This window comes from Paramisgurnus dabryanus, chromosome 3, assembly GCF_030506205.2.
Source record: "Paramisgurnus dabryanus chromosome 3, PD_genome_1.1, whole genome shotgun sequence".
NCBI classification, from domain to species: Eukaryota; Metazoa; Chordata; class Actinopteri; order Cypriniformes; family Cobitidae; genus Paramisgurnus; species Paramisgurnus dabryanus.
Window position 1 is genome coordinate 37,018,823 of NC_133339.1, and position 15,927 is coordinate 37,034,749.

At 38.2% G+C, this 15,927-nt stretch overlaps 1 protein-coding gene across 2 annotated transcripts; it reads left to right on the plus strand.

Moving 5' to 3' along the window:
- The first annotated feature begins 1,687 nt into the window (after nucleotides 1-1,687).
- gpr146 (G protein-coupled receptor 146) lies at nucleotides 1,688-15,666 on the plus strand. 2 transcript variants are annotated; one of them, XM_065255450.2, is made up of 2 exons: nucleotides 1,688-1,978; nucleotides 12,288-15,666. In XM_065255450.2, the coding sequence occupies exon 2, from the start codon at nucleotides 12,288-12,290 to the stop codon at nucleotides 13,317-13,319; it is 1,032 nt and encodes a 343-aa protein (XP_065111522.1). In that variant the 5' UTR covers nucleotides 1,688-1,978; the 3' UTR covers nucleotides 13,320-15,666. The 2 variants fall into 2 exon arrangements, with proteins under 2 accessions (XP_065111522.1, XP_065111451.1); XM_065255379.2 differs by having other exon boundaries at nucleotides 1,692-1,970.
- The last annotated feature ends 261 nt before the right edge of the window (nucleotides 15,667-15,927 follow it).

Genomic DNA, 15,927 nt, shown 5'->3' on the forward strand with positions numbered 1-15,927 from the left:
GCCAATTGTTCTGAGAAAATTGAGGCACAGATCTCTGTAATCTCTTTCTTTATACAAAGGTATTAAAGTATTTTAAAATGTTCAATTAAATTGATATACTTCTATGCTTTGAAATGGACTGCGAATTAAATAGATTTCATTTACCTGCAATCTTAAAATTTCAAATACTTAAATCCATGTGGTTAGAATAACCTAACCCAGAGGTCTTCAACCTTTTTCAGGCTAGGGACCCCTTAATGGACAGAGAGGAGGAGCAGGCCCCCAAATTAGGACTGTATTTATTATTATTTATAATACATACTTTGTTATTATGGTGACGTTACAAAGACAATAAAAGAATATTTTTTGGGATACTACATTACATTTAATTTACCTAAATACATTATATTGTGGGTATGTTATGCTTTTCATTTAGTTTAGTTTTTATTAGCATATTAATACATTTTTGTTTGATGCCTACTTTCATTTGTCAAAAATATTATTTTGCATTCAAACAATATTTGGAGGACCCCCTGTAATACCACCACGGACCCCCAAGGGTCCCCGGACCCCCTGTTGATGACCAATGCCCTAACCTAAAAACTACATACAACACAATGCAGCAGATATGTAGAGTGAAAAAGGTTGTTACGAAATACAGCATCTCTCTTATGATCTGTGGTCTGGATTACAAAATGTAGGTCATAAACCGAGATGAACTTACTGTGAGTCTCAATTCTTGTTATCTGTGAGCTCATATTGTCCTCAGAACCGAGGTCTTCCATTTAGGTCTTAAAAATATGATAAAAAGGAAAAGATTTGCCACATATGACAATGGATAATGACTAGTAAAGTACACAGAATCATACTATTGGGGAGACATTAACTAAAATTCGGGCCTACTGCATTAAAGCATGGGGGTCTGATGTAATCAAACAATAGTTTTGTTGGGGCTAGTTTTGTTGCATTATAATAATCAAAAACAGAAATATTTGGGGAATTAATACATTAAAACTTCTGTTCATCAAATTCTAGTTTGTTAGTTGATAATCATATTGCTTGTGACTGCATTCTTTAAGTTGAATTAACAATATTTGTACAAACAATGACTTATTGAACTATTATAAGTAATTTAATGCATATGTAAACATTAAGACATTTCTGTCCCACACAACACACCTTACTTTGTTGCTCCGTGTAAAAAGTAACTGCCAATTCCAAGTAACGTTAGGTTTCTTCATTCAGTTTCAGATTTATCTGTAGATCGGTTATCTTCTAATCTGCAGACTCAAGGCTGCTTTTTTGTGGCATGTTTTTGAACATTTTCAAAACGTTTTGTCGCTGCATGTCACCCCTCCCTCCTCCGTACTCGACCAATGACTGCGAACTAAGCAAAATTACGATTCCTACTACAGCCTGGCTTGCTAATGAATATAAAACAAGTCCAGCTCACGTTGCATAGCAACCTTCCAATAGTCTTAAGCGTTGTTTATGTATATTAATCAGCAGGCGCGGCCGTTGCTCGCCTATCTCCCAATAGCGAACGTCTTCTCATGAATATTAATGAATAAATCAGACGTCCCTATCCAATGGTTTACGCGAGGCGTTTGAATAGTAAGAAGCAAGCCGTTTTAGTACTAGGATTGGCAAACGTAAAGTTAGGGATTGTGGGGGAGGGTCACGTGACGTGTGTACACACACAGCGGAGTTCAGCACCGCTCGATTCGTAGTAAGATCATCAGCGTCCTCCCCTTTCCAGAACAAGCTGTGACCGACCACAGACGTCTGTACACCGCATGCAAGTGTGTTTACTTTACAAATCGGCTCTTTTATCGATCGCATTTTGCTTATTTGGTTTCACTTGAAGTCCGGGCTGTATATGTAGCGCTTTGGGAGCTTTTGGCATATTATCTGAGGAGAAATGTCAACGGAAATACAGCAGAACCCGATGCCTCCGTAGAGCTGTCCCCGTGCCAAGAGCTGGTCCACTGGTGAGTAGGTTAGCCAATACCTTTTCATATTTAGTTGTTGTTGTTGAAGTTAAAGTTTGTTTTTAAGTCAGATTTAACGTCAGGAGGGATGAGAGGTTTAGATAAAGCGTTCAGGTAAACATAAGATACTTTTCTAATACTCCACAACTCGCGCGTGACATATTTGTGACAGTTGAGTGAAAATCAGGCAGGTTAACTTTTTCAGCCTCTTATATATTAAAAATAAAAAGTCCACTCTACATTTTGTATTAATAAAAAAAAGACTTCGTTGAAAATTTCATGGGGAAGATAATGAATTCAAGGTTTGTTCGTTTTGAATAATTTATGTTTACGGTAAAGGGCGACTGGAAGAGATTTGATGTAACGTTACTGTAAGCATCAACATGGAGTGTGAGGAACTTGTACATGGTGTACCATCACATCTTAACACTGTAGCTTCTCATTTTAACCTTTTATTTTAACTAATAAAGTATAATACAATGATAAAACAACAATGAAGATTTCTATTTATTTTTAACTGTAACAAAGTGATGTTGAAGATGCATATGTATAGTGAATTCGTTTATAAGATGCTATACAAAATATAGGCTAACTTAGTATTATTGAAATGTGTTTAGTTTTAGTAATGTTGCGCTGTATAAAAGAGTAGCACATTATATGATCTAAATACATTCAAAACAACAAATTTGTGTTTTACTTGAAGTTTAGTCACATACTATGCGAAATTTGCTGATGTTGCAATGTACCTGAGGATGATGATGTTTCTGAGAAGTCATTTGAATTCTCATAACAACACCAGAGACTGTACATTACTTCATTACTATTGGTTATGTGCCATTTAAGGACTTGGCTGTGTGCCGGCGAGTCCTGTTGAAGATCTTAGTCATCATATTAAACTGAGACGCCTCATTTCCTCTTTTCCTAAAGATGCTACCGAGCATTTTACACTCAAGTCTGGCTTGTCCAGTTGGACATGAGAGGATTACATAACCTGTTATCCAGTTTTCTCATAGATGTCAACTTTGATATGTTATTATTATGGTATGATATCAGCTTGATGTAAAATAAGTTAATATATTTTCATGAATCTAATAGAAGCATGTTCAGGGCCCAGAATGCTCTCGTGAGATTATCTCAATCTGGAGTACACTAAAATGTAAGTTGCTGGGTGCTCCACAAACCTTAACCAAATCGTGTTATGCAAATCTTGCCTGACTCGGTCTGTCTCACCAGGAAAGCTCACGCACAGAGCATTCGTTTTTCTCCATTGTAAAGTGCCTAGCAATAAGCCATGCATTCAGTAAACAAAAACAGCAATCACTCCTGCTGATGACTGGGCAGAGCACAAAACACGCCTTCCCGAGGGTTAGTCCTTGGTATCAGGAAGATTTACAGTATTCAAAATATGTGCTGAGGGTTTATTGTGTTGAGTTTTTTTTTACCTCCTCCTGAACAAAGTTTTATGATGAATGAATAGCAGGTAAGAATGTCCTATGGTGTAATAAAAAAATTAAAACAGGTATAGTCAGTCTATAGTTAAATGACTTGGCACTGTGGAATGCAAAACATCTTGACAGCCACACATTCAAGTACAAGTTTAAAGTACACCTATTTCATTGCTTAAGATCAACGTGATTTTCTGTATTTGGTATAATACAATGTGTTCGTGTGGTTTGTGGTACAAAACACATTATTTTCCACGTACCGTATATATGTAGCTCCAAATATCCTGCCTCATTGGTCTGAAAAGCGCTGTGTCCCTGAATGGCCAGCAAATCTGTACATTGTGATTGGCCTGAATACCTCTGAAATCAGATGGAAATGTGGCGCTCCTTACCATGTTTGAAAGATTCAGTCACACTGCAATGCTAACAGGAGTTAACTTACAGGCTGTGAGTCAAAGCGGTTGGAATTATGATAATGACCGGCGTGTCCACGTCAACAGGCCCAGGAAGTAAACCGTTGCCTACAATCCGTCTGTTTGTCGTAGTCCAAGAAAAGAGATTTACGTTCAGGGTTTCCCGCAGAAAATTTGTTAGTTAAGGTGGTAGGGTTGTTCAGGTGGGCGGGCCAAGGGCGTGGCAATCAAAGGGGCGGGCGTACGCGTCATGATGAAAATATTTTTATTTAAAACACTCAAATAAAACTCAATTTTGAAGAAACTATGACAGTAAATGAACACATACTAGATTATTAATGAGTTAAATGTTTTATCAACAGGCTAGTTATCCTCTAGACATTGACGGACCATGTCTTTCTTTCATTTCGGGCATGTGGCACGTGCCCACTCGCAGTGTGAAGTGCGTCCACGCTATTCTCCGAGATGCACTTGACGGCCTTTTGTCTAGGGAATTTTTTTTTTGGACGACCTTGTTGAGGTGGTAGGGTATCCCAGCTTAGGTGAGCCGCCCGAACTGAAAAGTGCTGCGGGAAACCCTGACGTTGGAGACGATAACATGTGTCATAGTTTACCTTGGGGTTTGTACATTTTGCATATCAATACACACTTACACCTCAAAGGAAATCTAAAATCGTGAATCTGACCATTGTTGCTCTTTAAAAACCAACTAAAACTTTTTACAGTGTAGATCTACAGGAACAGAAATCTGTGTAATATCATTACATATCATTTTAGCTATTTGTCTGATTGGTTTTGAAATAGAGGATTATTTGGTATCTACACAGCGCAGTATCAGACCGGCACAAGCATTCATAAATTTCCTTACGTCATCTCTGATGTAACAAACGCAGTAAATGCATTGCAACACTTTTAGTTAACTGAAAACGGTTGTTTTTCAGTCTGCTTACTGATTGCAAAATCCTTGTAGCTTTAACGCAGAACTGAAAAGTGAATCACAACAACGCTACATGTTTTCAAAACTCTCGGCCCTACTCTCCATTTGTTATTCGTTACCTAAACCCTTACAGCGTGCATGCACAAAGCTTAAAAAATTCAACCACCATGTGACATCACTCAGCTTATTCTGAGAATTTGCTGTAAATTCCATCTGGGATACGAGGGGTGTGGAGCAGCCCTCCTCCCATCTACTCAAAGGATTGTTGTCTTCTTTAAAAGTGTCAAGTACGGCTTCACTCCAACAACTCCCAAATGCATGGTCAGCCAAGATGTTTTATATGTTTGTTTCAGGAACAATCAATTAATAACAGGGGTCATTGTCATTTACAGAATGCAGTGGACGGTCGTTTATGCCTTCTCGCGTGTTTAACCTGTGAACTGCAGGTGTTAAAACTCCTTTTCCGAATGCACCCTCTCAGGAATGCTTCAGTCCACCAGCCTAAAAAATGTTTGGTCATGGTCTCTTGACAAGATGCATGCATCAAATAATGTAGTAATAATAATAAAAAGAGTAATGCAACTATCATGTCCTTTGCTATAGTCACACAAAGAAGCGAAACTGAAAGAGAGATCACTGTTTTTAAGTTCAAGACAGAGAGTGTCAGGTACAAGTGGAAAAGTGTCATAGGCTCGGCTGCTAGAAATGCAATGAAGTCCTTTTGCAAAGGTGTTTTATTCTGTGTTTATTTAAAAGTATTCATGTAGTTAATCCAGGCATGGCTTTTAAAGCTGTGTGGAGGCAGACTTTTACACCTGCCCTTACAAAGCAATGTCCTCACGCATTGTTTTCTCACAATGCTTATTTTCTCTTTAACCTGTAACCAGCAGGGCTGGGTTTAGATTCCTCTGCCTGTAAGGAAAACAATGTAACAGTGCAAACAAGATCAGAGAACCTTCAGAAGTTATTTCACCTCCAGACGAGAGTTTCACCTACTTGGAGTGTTGAGATGATACCGGTAGACATACACTGCCACGACATTAAATGCTGCTTGTTGATGCAATAACATGTTTTCAGCTCTGGTTCGCAATAGGTGTTTGTCTACAAGGTGAAAAGGGTAAATGACAGTCTCCACCTTCCAGCAAGAGACCAAGCAATCCATAGCTGCCTGTCTTCAGGCCAAAACAAGCCTCTTCGTGGCTGGGTTACGTAAGCCCGTAGAGGAACCCTCACTCAACAGTCGCTTTTTTTTTAGGCGGCATCGTCTGGGTAGACTCCAGCATTACTACTAAATACATGCTGGCATAGACATCAAAGCCAAAACCCTTTGTCTGGAAGGTTTACACAAGTATGTTACTTTTAAGGAAGTAGCTGTCAAAGAAAAGTGTATTGCTTTTCTGATAACTGCATTATTTTTAGTTCCAGAACAAGCATATTCTTTTGTTTTTTCAGACCTTGTGAAATTTGAGTTGCAGTTTGTGGCAATAGTCCATATCTATTTCTTTAGCTTGACGCCATCTGTATACAAGTGTAATTTTAGAAGTTGACAAAGATTTTAAGTTTATTCATGCATATGCTTTTGCAATTTACAGTCTTTGTTTTCTGGAAAACTGCCTCGTTCTGACATTTCAGTAATTTTTGGCCATCGGAAGCGAACTAAATGTTAACATCCCTCATCCTAATGCCTAATAATTTAAGCTTGTATCAAATCATAGTTTATGGCTGTGATGTAACAAAAAACAGGCAGTACCATTTGATATGAGACTCAGTAATTTTATATTGATTTACTGTTTTCTACATACAACTATCCTGCATAATGTAAAGTACATTTTGTGAAAATATAACCTTGACTAAGATCGTGTCAAACGTGGAAATCGATAATTTAAATCAAATTTTGATCTCTTAATAATTAGATAATGAGACTTTAGCGTGGGTTTTAAAAGTTGTGCTTCCATTACAGAGTTGTGCAAAACTTATGAGATATTTTCTAACAGCGGTTCCACTAACCAATGATAAATCGATAAAACATAGTTTTTCCTTTCGCGTTAAGTCATTACAAATACGTCAACTGATGTTGGTAGGTTTACCAATATCACATCCACCACACTAGGCTTTTTTCTTTTTTACTGAAGGAGACATAGTATTATTCAAACATTAATGCTAAGGAATGCCCCGGCCCTAATACTTGGGAGTGGCAACGTATGAGGTGTTTCATAAAGGTAACTTTATAATATTTGAGATGTAGAAGCAGGGCTTAAAATTAACTTTTTTATTTGGTAGCACTGGTGCTCCCAACTTTAAAGAGTTAGGAGCACCAGCAAAAATGTAGGCGCACTCATCCAAAAATTACGAAGCACCACAACTACAATGTATAAGTTAATAGATTTATTTTATTAAAAATTAAACACCACAACTGGGCTTTACACATCCTATGGCCAGGATTTGAAATTTGGTCTTTTTTGCTGCATACATTTCTAAAATAATACCCAAATGCTGTTTAAATAATATAGCAGCAATAATAATTTAACAATTACTGGTAACATGATAAAGATTACAATAAAAAATCTAGCAAACACGTAAAACACTGATTAATTGTGACATTACAAAAGTGACCCTAATATAGAAGGCTAATATATATTGGTATTGATAACTGCATTACCAGGATGCTATTACTACTAAATAGGCAATGTTTTTAAAACATACCATCAGCATTGTCGTGTTCCACCTCAACATGGTATACAAGGATGTTTGTCGGATGTCCCTCAAGCAGGATGCGCACATACATCATCAAACACTATTTGATAGACAGGTCGGTGTCTCCATCAATAATGAACACATATGTCACGACACTTCTTGTGTTTTTGGCACTTTTGCCATGTTTAAGCAAGGTCTCGCACTTAAAATGTGTGGATTCCGTCACCAACGCCGTTTTACCTGCAACCTCAGTTTCACTGGATTTACAGTAAACACAGTAACATCGAGTCATTTTAATAGCGGAGCCACTCATAATCTTTAACTCTTTCCCCGCCATTGACGAGATATCTCGTCAATTAAGAGAAAACGCTTCCCAGCCAATGACGAGATTTTCCGTCTTTCTGCAATACCGCTATTATCCACCAGGTGGCGCCCTTCCGCAACTTTTTAAACCCGGAAGTATTGTCCTATGGCAAGCTGCTGCATGTCCGTGTCTGTTTAAAGATCGCTCTGAATGGGATCTCTATGAAAAGTCCGTCAGAAAAATGGAATTATCTCTGCTTTTTGCTCAAAATATGGTGTTTTTGCAATAACCTACCCATATTCAAAAGCTGATTGCAAAAGAACCACTAAAGGTAGGATGAAACGTTTTTTTTTGTTTGAAAGCAGAGGGTCTGTTCTTTCATTTGGTATATTGTATGTTTATATATTTAAAGAAGAACATTTTCTGGAAGGCATTAAACCAGGGGTGTCAAACTCATTTTAGGCTGCGGGCCGGATGGTATATAATGCCACGAAGTTAAACAATTTTTTTAAACCTAAGTGTGCTGATAATTGTGTTAAAATTAACTAAACAAACCAATTAATTAGTTTGTTTAGCAAGAAAACCATAGAAACACACAGCTCTGTGAAAACTACATTTCAAAAGGTCACACTCATACTGTATATTATACACACAAATTTACATCTGAACAAAACCCACAGGCCTTATAGGTTGAAAAGCTTTAATTTAACTTCTTTTGCCTTAATGCCAAAATTATTTATAAACCATTCACTTTTCTTTGGAATATATTTGTAATGAGAAGAACAGTCATTTAGAAAATGCTAGATGGGGCAGTGGCCCAAACCAAAAATGGCACTGTGGGGGGTGGTACTATTATTATGGTTTTAATAAAGTATTATAAATATTATGTGTTATATTACTAGCATCAACTTAGACAAGTGATTATAATGGGAAATACAATAACAAGAATTAAAGTGTGACAATCTGCTAAATATTCAATATGATTTACCTGCTGGCTTGATGGAGCTTTGAATCCATGTTTGCAATGTTGAACTGCTGCTAAAAGCCTCTCTTTCCGTTCTCTGTCGTTATTTTGTGAAGGCATTGGTGTTTTTTGTAGTTTTTGTCTACAAAGTGTACCAACAACAGCAAATTTAGTGTTTATATTAACTTAGATCTGATCGGGAACATTAAATCGATTAGACAAGCATTGTAACGTTAATAAGAATGTAGATATTTTGTTTTTGTTAGCTTGCTAAGTTGTTAGCACTTTTAGAACACTGACAGCAAATCATTACCGGAAGAAATACATAAACAAACTTACAAATTACTAATTCTCCGGTTTAACAACTGATATAATGTAATGAATCTACCTGTTAATGCAACGAACTTCGGAAACTGTCGTCTTCGCTCTCCAGGCAGAGAGTGGACACAGAGATGCTGCGGAGCGGGCGGGAAAACACAAAGTGGATTACCAGAATCGGTGGATCTTTAGCGGAGCGGTAACAATAAAACGGCAAGATTTTTGGGCACCGTGTTTACTCTATGTTCCGCATTTTGCTGCTTTCCGCAAGTCTCTCATATTAAAAACGAACAATACACCTAAACACCTAAACCGCCTAAAAGGGTTTTTAAAATATGTATTTAATATCTAATAATACTGTTTAAATCAACAGCGGGCCGCATGTTTGACACCCCTGCATTAAACTTTGGTGAAAATCATGAAAAACGCTGGCTGGCAACTTTTTTTAAAAACGCTGGCGGTGAAAGAGTTAAGCCACTCTCTCCCAAAGTTTTCACGTTAAGCCTTATTTTCCGGTGGTGAAGTTGCATTTAAATCCAAACCGTCGTTATGAATTAATACAGTAGTAACATTGGCTGTAGTCGGCTCGTTCTCTTCATGCTCGCGGTTTGTCTTTTCACATTTTTGCGCTTAACGTACCAACATAGCACGACAACAAGGAATGATTGACATTCATATTAGCCAATCTGCGCTCTTCATTAAACGCAAGAACTTAATGGTGAAATTTGATTGGTTATGTAATGTTGGAGAGAACACTGAACCTGGAACAGCACACAGCATACACAATCTAAATCAAGTCACACCACAACAAGTCAAACCACAAAATAGTTGCAAAAATGCTCCCAAATATATTTTAAGGTCGCACAGATTACATTTCGGTCACATATGCGACTAAAACAGTCGCAATTTCAAGCCCTGTAGGAGTGTTGTCCAAACATTATTGACCAAATAAGTTTCTTATATTTGGGAGCAGACACGTATGAGGTGTTACAAGGAGGTTTTAGTACATAAAGCGTCCTCTTCGATTATGTGAATAAACTCTTTCCATTGCAGTTTTGCGTAAACACATTTTCCGAATTGCCTGAAAACCTCATTACGTGAGCTCAAAACTTTCTTACAATTTATGGTAGTTTTTGCAAATTGGCGTGTTTCCATTGGCTGTATTTTCAATTTGCAATGTCATTTTGCAATGCGCAAATTTCCATAGTAGAATAAACAAATACTATGGAAGTATTGTGATAAATGATGATGAAGATATTTTGATCAAATATGGTTAACGGTTCCCATTGAATTCCATTGGATTTGTTTTTCCTACTTTGGAAGTCAGTGGTTTGCACCAGCTGTGTGCTTATCATCATTTATTAAAATATCTTCTTTTGTGTTGAAAAAAAGAAATTCATACAGGTCTAAAACAACATGAGGGTGAGTACGTGATGACAGAATTTTCATTTTTGAGTGAACTATCTCTTTAAGAGCTGTTGGCTAACAGGATAAAACGGCAATAAAATAAGCCTTAAATAATTTAAACTAATCCAAATGTGATGTAAATATTTCCATTGTGTTTAGTAAGGGCGTTATATAATTTCGATTTAATGAGTAAATTATGTTGTGATGCGTACGATGCAGATGTGCACACTCTGCATGTGCACGTGCTGTGACCTCATTCTGAACTCTACCCTCACACTGTGCATCCACTCCACCCGTGACATGTCACATCTCATCCCATAAATCCTAAATCACGGCAGCCTTTGGTCACAGCACGTGCATTGTCGCCGCCCAACAAGCTTAGATGCTGAATTGAGGCGGTTTGGCTCAGGAACCTGTTGTTATGGAGAGAAGTATGACTGCGATCTCATACAGCGTTTCACCTCTTTTTTTGTTAAATTAAAGCAATACTCCGGCCAAACATCAAAATTACCCCATGATTTACTCACCCTCAAGCAATCCGTAAATACATATGTGCATCATCTTTCAGACGAACACATTTAGAGTTATTTTAGTAAAAGTCCTTGCTTTTCCAAGCTTATAGGGCAGAATATAATGTATAATGGCAGAAAACAGGAATCAGGGTAAAACGATATTAATGCGATATTATAAGACTCGCCATCGTGGACTCGCTGCGCAAGATTCCACTAGGGATGCACCGTTACCACTTTTTTGGAATACGAGTACTTGCATTTCAGTACTTGCCGATACCGAGTACTTAATTAAAAAACATGATTTAAATTTACAGGTAACAGCTTTAGTTATATAATTTAACAAAAAAAAACTAGTTTTCCAGTTTTTTGTAAACTCTGCCTCTTTGGACAACATGAGGCATTAACCCCTTACACGCCCCTCAAACATAGACATTTCTCAAACCGTGGTATCGATTCCAGGTATCGGGGGACTTTTAACGAGTACGGGTACTTTAGAAAATGTGGTATCGAGGCCGATACCCGATACCAGTATCGGTATCGGTGCATCCCTAGATTCCACTAGATGCCATCATTACTGGAAGCTAGTTATTATAGTTTATAAAGTTTGAAATGTGGATTTTTTTACAAAATCGCGTCGATTACCCACAGAAGACCTTTAGTTAAACCATTGGAGCCATGTGGATTACTTCTATAAAGAATGAATGCACTTTTTGGGGGGTTTAAAGTCAGAAGTTGTTTCCTGATCCCTGTTTTCTCCCATTATAAGCCTGGAAAAGCAAGGACATTTACTAAAATAACTTCAAATTTGTTTGTCTGAAAGATGATGGACATATGTAGCTCGGATTGCTTGAGGGTGATTAAATCATGGGGTAATTTTGATAATTGGCTGGAGTATCTCTTTAAGGCTCACTAGCACACTTGGTTTTGCTGTTCAGCATATTGTTTTGTTTATTTAGCTTGTGGGATGCAATGAAGTGCAAACATTTAGCTTTAATGGTGCACTAAGTGGTTTTCTACTTGCATGAGGTTTGAATATGTTTGAAATTATTTCTGTACGCATCAGATTTAGGTTTCGGTCATTTTACTGGCCCAGAAACAGCAATGAGATTATACGATCAGTCATGTCTTGCAAGTATTTAACACAGTCTTTCCTTACACGCCAACATTTTCCACACACACACACTAGTTGTGGGTGCTTCAGGACCGTTGGGAGGCAACGTAGCATTAAAAGCTGTTGTATATGAATATATCACCAAAACATATATATGTATTTAAGTGTTGAAAATGAAATCTTTGCATTAACGCGCATGTCCTCTCTCGCAGATGATTCAGAAACACAGATTGGACACCTTTGGAAGTCTAGCAATGTGGAGCTGCATGGTTTACAACGAGACAGACGACAGCGTGGACCTCCGGCTCTGTCAGGACTTTGGACTCATTCTGTCAGTCTTCTCTCTGGTGTACCTCATTGTTTGCTTTCCTGTAGGCCTTTGCTACAATGCCTTGCTGGTGGTGGTCAACCTTTCCAACAAGGTTACCATGACCATGCCCGACGTCTACTTCGTAAACATAGCCATCGCCGGCCTGGTGCTCAACCTGGTGGCTCCGGTGGAACTCCTGGGTCCCAAATTTACTCGCTGGCCCATGTGGGAGTACAACAACGAGACCTACATCACCCTCCTGATCCTCTTTAACATTTCCTCCCTGGTCATTATGTACTCCACAACGCTGCTCAGTCTGGACTACTACATCGAGCGGGCTCTTCCGCGCACCTACATGTCCAGCGTTTACAACACAAAGCACGTCTGCGGCTTCATCTGGGGCGGCGCCGTGCTCACCAGCTTCTCCTCGCTGCTCTTCTACGTCTGCAACCACGTCTCCACCAAGATCATCGAGTGCTCCAAGATGCAAAACAAGGAAGCGGCTGACGCCATCATGATGTTCATCGGGTACGTGGTGCCGGCGGTGGCCGTGCTTTATGCGTTCGTGCTAATCCTCCGTATCAGGAAGGAGTCCACCCCTTTGGACCAGGACTCCGGGAGGCTCGATCCCTCGATCCACAGGTTGCTGCTCGCCTCCGTGTGCGTGCAGTTTGTGCTTTGGACTCCGTATTACATGACCTTGCTAGTGCACACGGTGGCTGGAGCTCCCGCGAGGCAACACAACACCACGTACTTATTTCTGAGATGTTTATCCGAGCTGCTCGCGTTTTTTAGTAGCTTTGCCATTCCCCTCATGTACAGGCAAATGAACAAGAACTTCTCCCATAAACTCCAGCGGCTACTAAAGAGGCTGCATTGCAGGGACCAGTCGTGTCCTCACGAACGCTCGGCAATACAGCAGGTGGTCACATGAGCCGCTCTCTCTCACTGGCACTTACTACGAAAGCCACAGCGCGTGAACCTGGATATATTGTGTGCTGAAAGGAAGTATTTCGCTCGCCACAAGGAGTGGAATGTGTCTCTGTGAAATCTCCGTAACACTTAACGACTTAACTTTATTTGTCCATCTCTGTGGTAAATGGGCGACCAAGAAGAAACCACTAAGTGCTGTTTTTGTGTAAGCTATGTCTGTTCTTTTGAGTTCTCGGGCCTGGGGAAAATGTCAACCCGGCTGTTGTCCCTTCCGATGAAGGGGGGAGTTGAACTCGTGTAATGTGTCTAATCTGTTACAGGATGTGCAGCATAGCCTTTTAATGTGATGCTTTTAGACCAATCTGTTCCCTTTTAGCTCAAGGCCATATTTTGCTCCAGGCTTTTTCTGTCGTGATCCACAGCACCATAAGCTTTTCAGTCTGGAACCGGTCACACTGGTAGATGCTTGCAAACGCAATATAATTACCTCAATTTCACACACCAGCGGGCATTACATTGGAATGGTCTAAACAACTTTTATAGCACCCAGAAATACCCAGCGAGACTGATGTCAGGGAGCGGGAAAGATGTGTGTTTGTGGGTATGTTCTGGATTGCTTGCTGCTAAGGTGATGTGCATCATTACTGCACAGCTGCTCGGCCATATTATTCCCAACTAAGATAATCTTAAACAATCTTTATAGCTATTCAAGTAAAAGATTCTGTTTTAGGTAAGCTAGTTAGAGATTTAATCTTTCCAATCATTAGTCTATTACTACTGTAATTATTAAGTGCGCACCGTAAGTAAGCGATTTACTGGCGTGTTTGAGATCCAGAGGATCCAGTTAATCATTATTTCAAAAGTGAACCAAAGTTCTGTTGATACAGTACTGAATGTGTATCGAAACATGTTTGAAAGCAAACAAGAGAATCAGATTTATATAGGGTTTAATGTAAAACTAGGGCTGTCAAAAGATTATTTGCGATTAATCGCATACAAAATATATGTGTAATTATTTTGTATATATAAATACACATACATTTAAGAAACATTTACATGTGTAAATATATGTATTTATTTAGATTTTTATATATTTTATATTATATATAAATAAAAATATATACATAAATAAAATGTTCTTAAGTGTATACATGTATGTGTGTATTTATATATACATAATAATTACACACAAATATATTATGCAAACACAAATTTTAATTTGTATGTATTTTGACAGCCCTACATAAAACCATTGTAAATTTGTCCTGACTATAGTCAATGATTTGTCAAAATATTGATTGGATTTCGGGGCTTTTCAACAAAACTGAAACACATTGGGAAAACTTTTTTTTTCTCTTGTCCGCCTATGAAGAAATGGCCTTTATTCAGTTTGCATGAATGGTTATATGTATAAAGGTATGCATAATGCAAACTTGGATAATATTATAGACATTTCCAGGAAATATGATGCATAACACAGTTTCAAGCTAGTAAATGGCATGCCATAGAGTGCCACAGAGATGACATATTTTTGTAGGCCAACCCGGAGGCAAGCAGGACGCTGGTTCTCTCGCTAAAAAGGCAATTTTTCCATAGACTTTTGGATTATTGCAAAAAATAAGCTTTTTGTTTAACAAAAGTTAAAGGCACTTATACGTTTTTCCAACAAGTTAATCTTTACAGATTAATGCATTTTAAGATGTAAACGTGTTTACTAGAAATATAAAAAGGCGATCATAAAAGTTGTGTTCATCTGTGAAGACTAACTTGTCATAAACTTTTTTACAAACGCAGATCTTATTTATTGTGATAATCCAAAAGTCTATGAGGAAAATCAATGTTTTTTTGTTTTTTTTTGCAAGGGAACCTATATACGCTAATATTATTAACGTTAGCCTACAAAAAATTACGTCATCCCTGTGGCACTCTATTACGAAAACGTCTTTCATTTTCTTGGCATTGTGCCAGTGGATGCAAAATGAGTATATAGATGAGAGAAAGCACTATATGTAAATGGATGAGTGCAAAGTATCATTAAAATCCACTTACGTGAGCAAGAGAGAGAATGTATTTAAAGTCATGAAGGGGAATGGAAATGGTTTGCTCAATCATAAACGAGAATAACAAAAATCGCAATGTTACGGCTGTGATTAGCATGCTAATGCCAGTATGTATAATATTAAAAATATGTATATATTGTACTTTAGAGATTTACTGGATTAAAGACAGACATGCCATTTTAGATGACAGTATTATTTTCTCAGAGATTTATTTAGATACTAAAGTGTCAGTCATTCTGTGTCCCATACTGAGTCAAAAGTCGTGTTCAATAAACTAACATAAATATATTCTTGCTTGGCTTTTCATTGACTGCCCACATCTAAAAGAAGCTGTCCAAATGACAAATGATGAAGCGTGTTTCGGTTTGCATCAACAAAACAGGTACGGGTGATTATGCGCACCCATTTATACCAAAGAAAATAAATATGGTTGATGTGCCAGATGCCAAAAGATATTTTTCTTGCATAGCGAGAGCCTCAGAATAGTGCCAGGCCCAAGGAGCAGAAACCACACTGAAATGCTCTTTGGCAGAGTTGTGATTTTCAGTT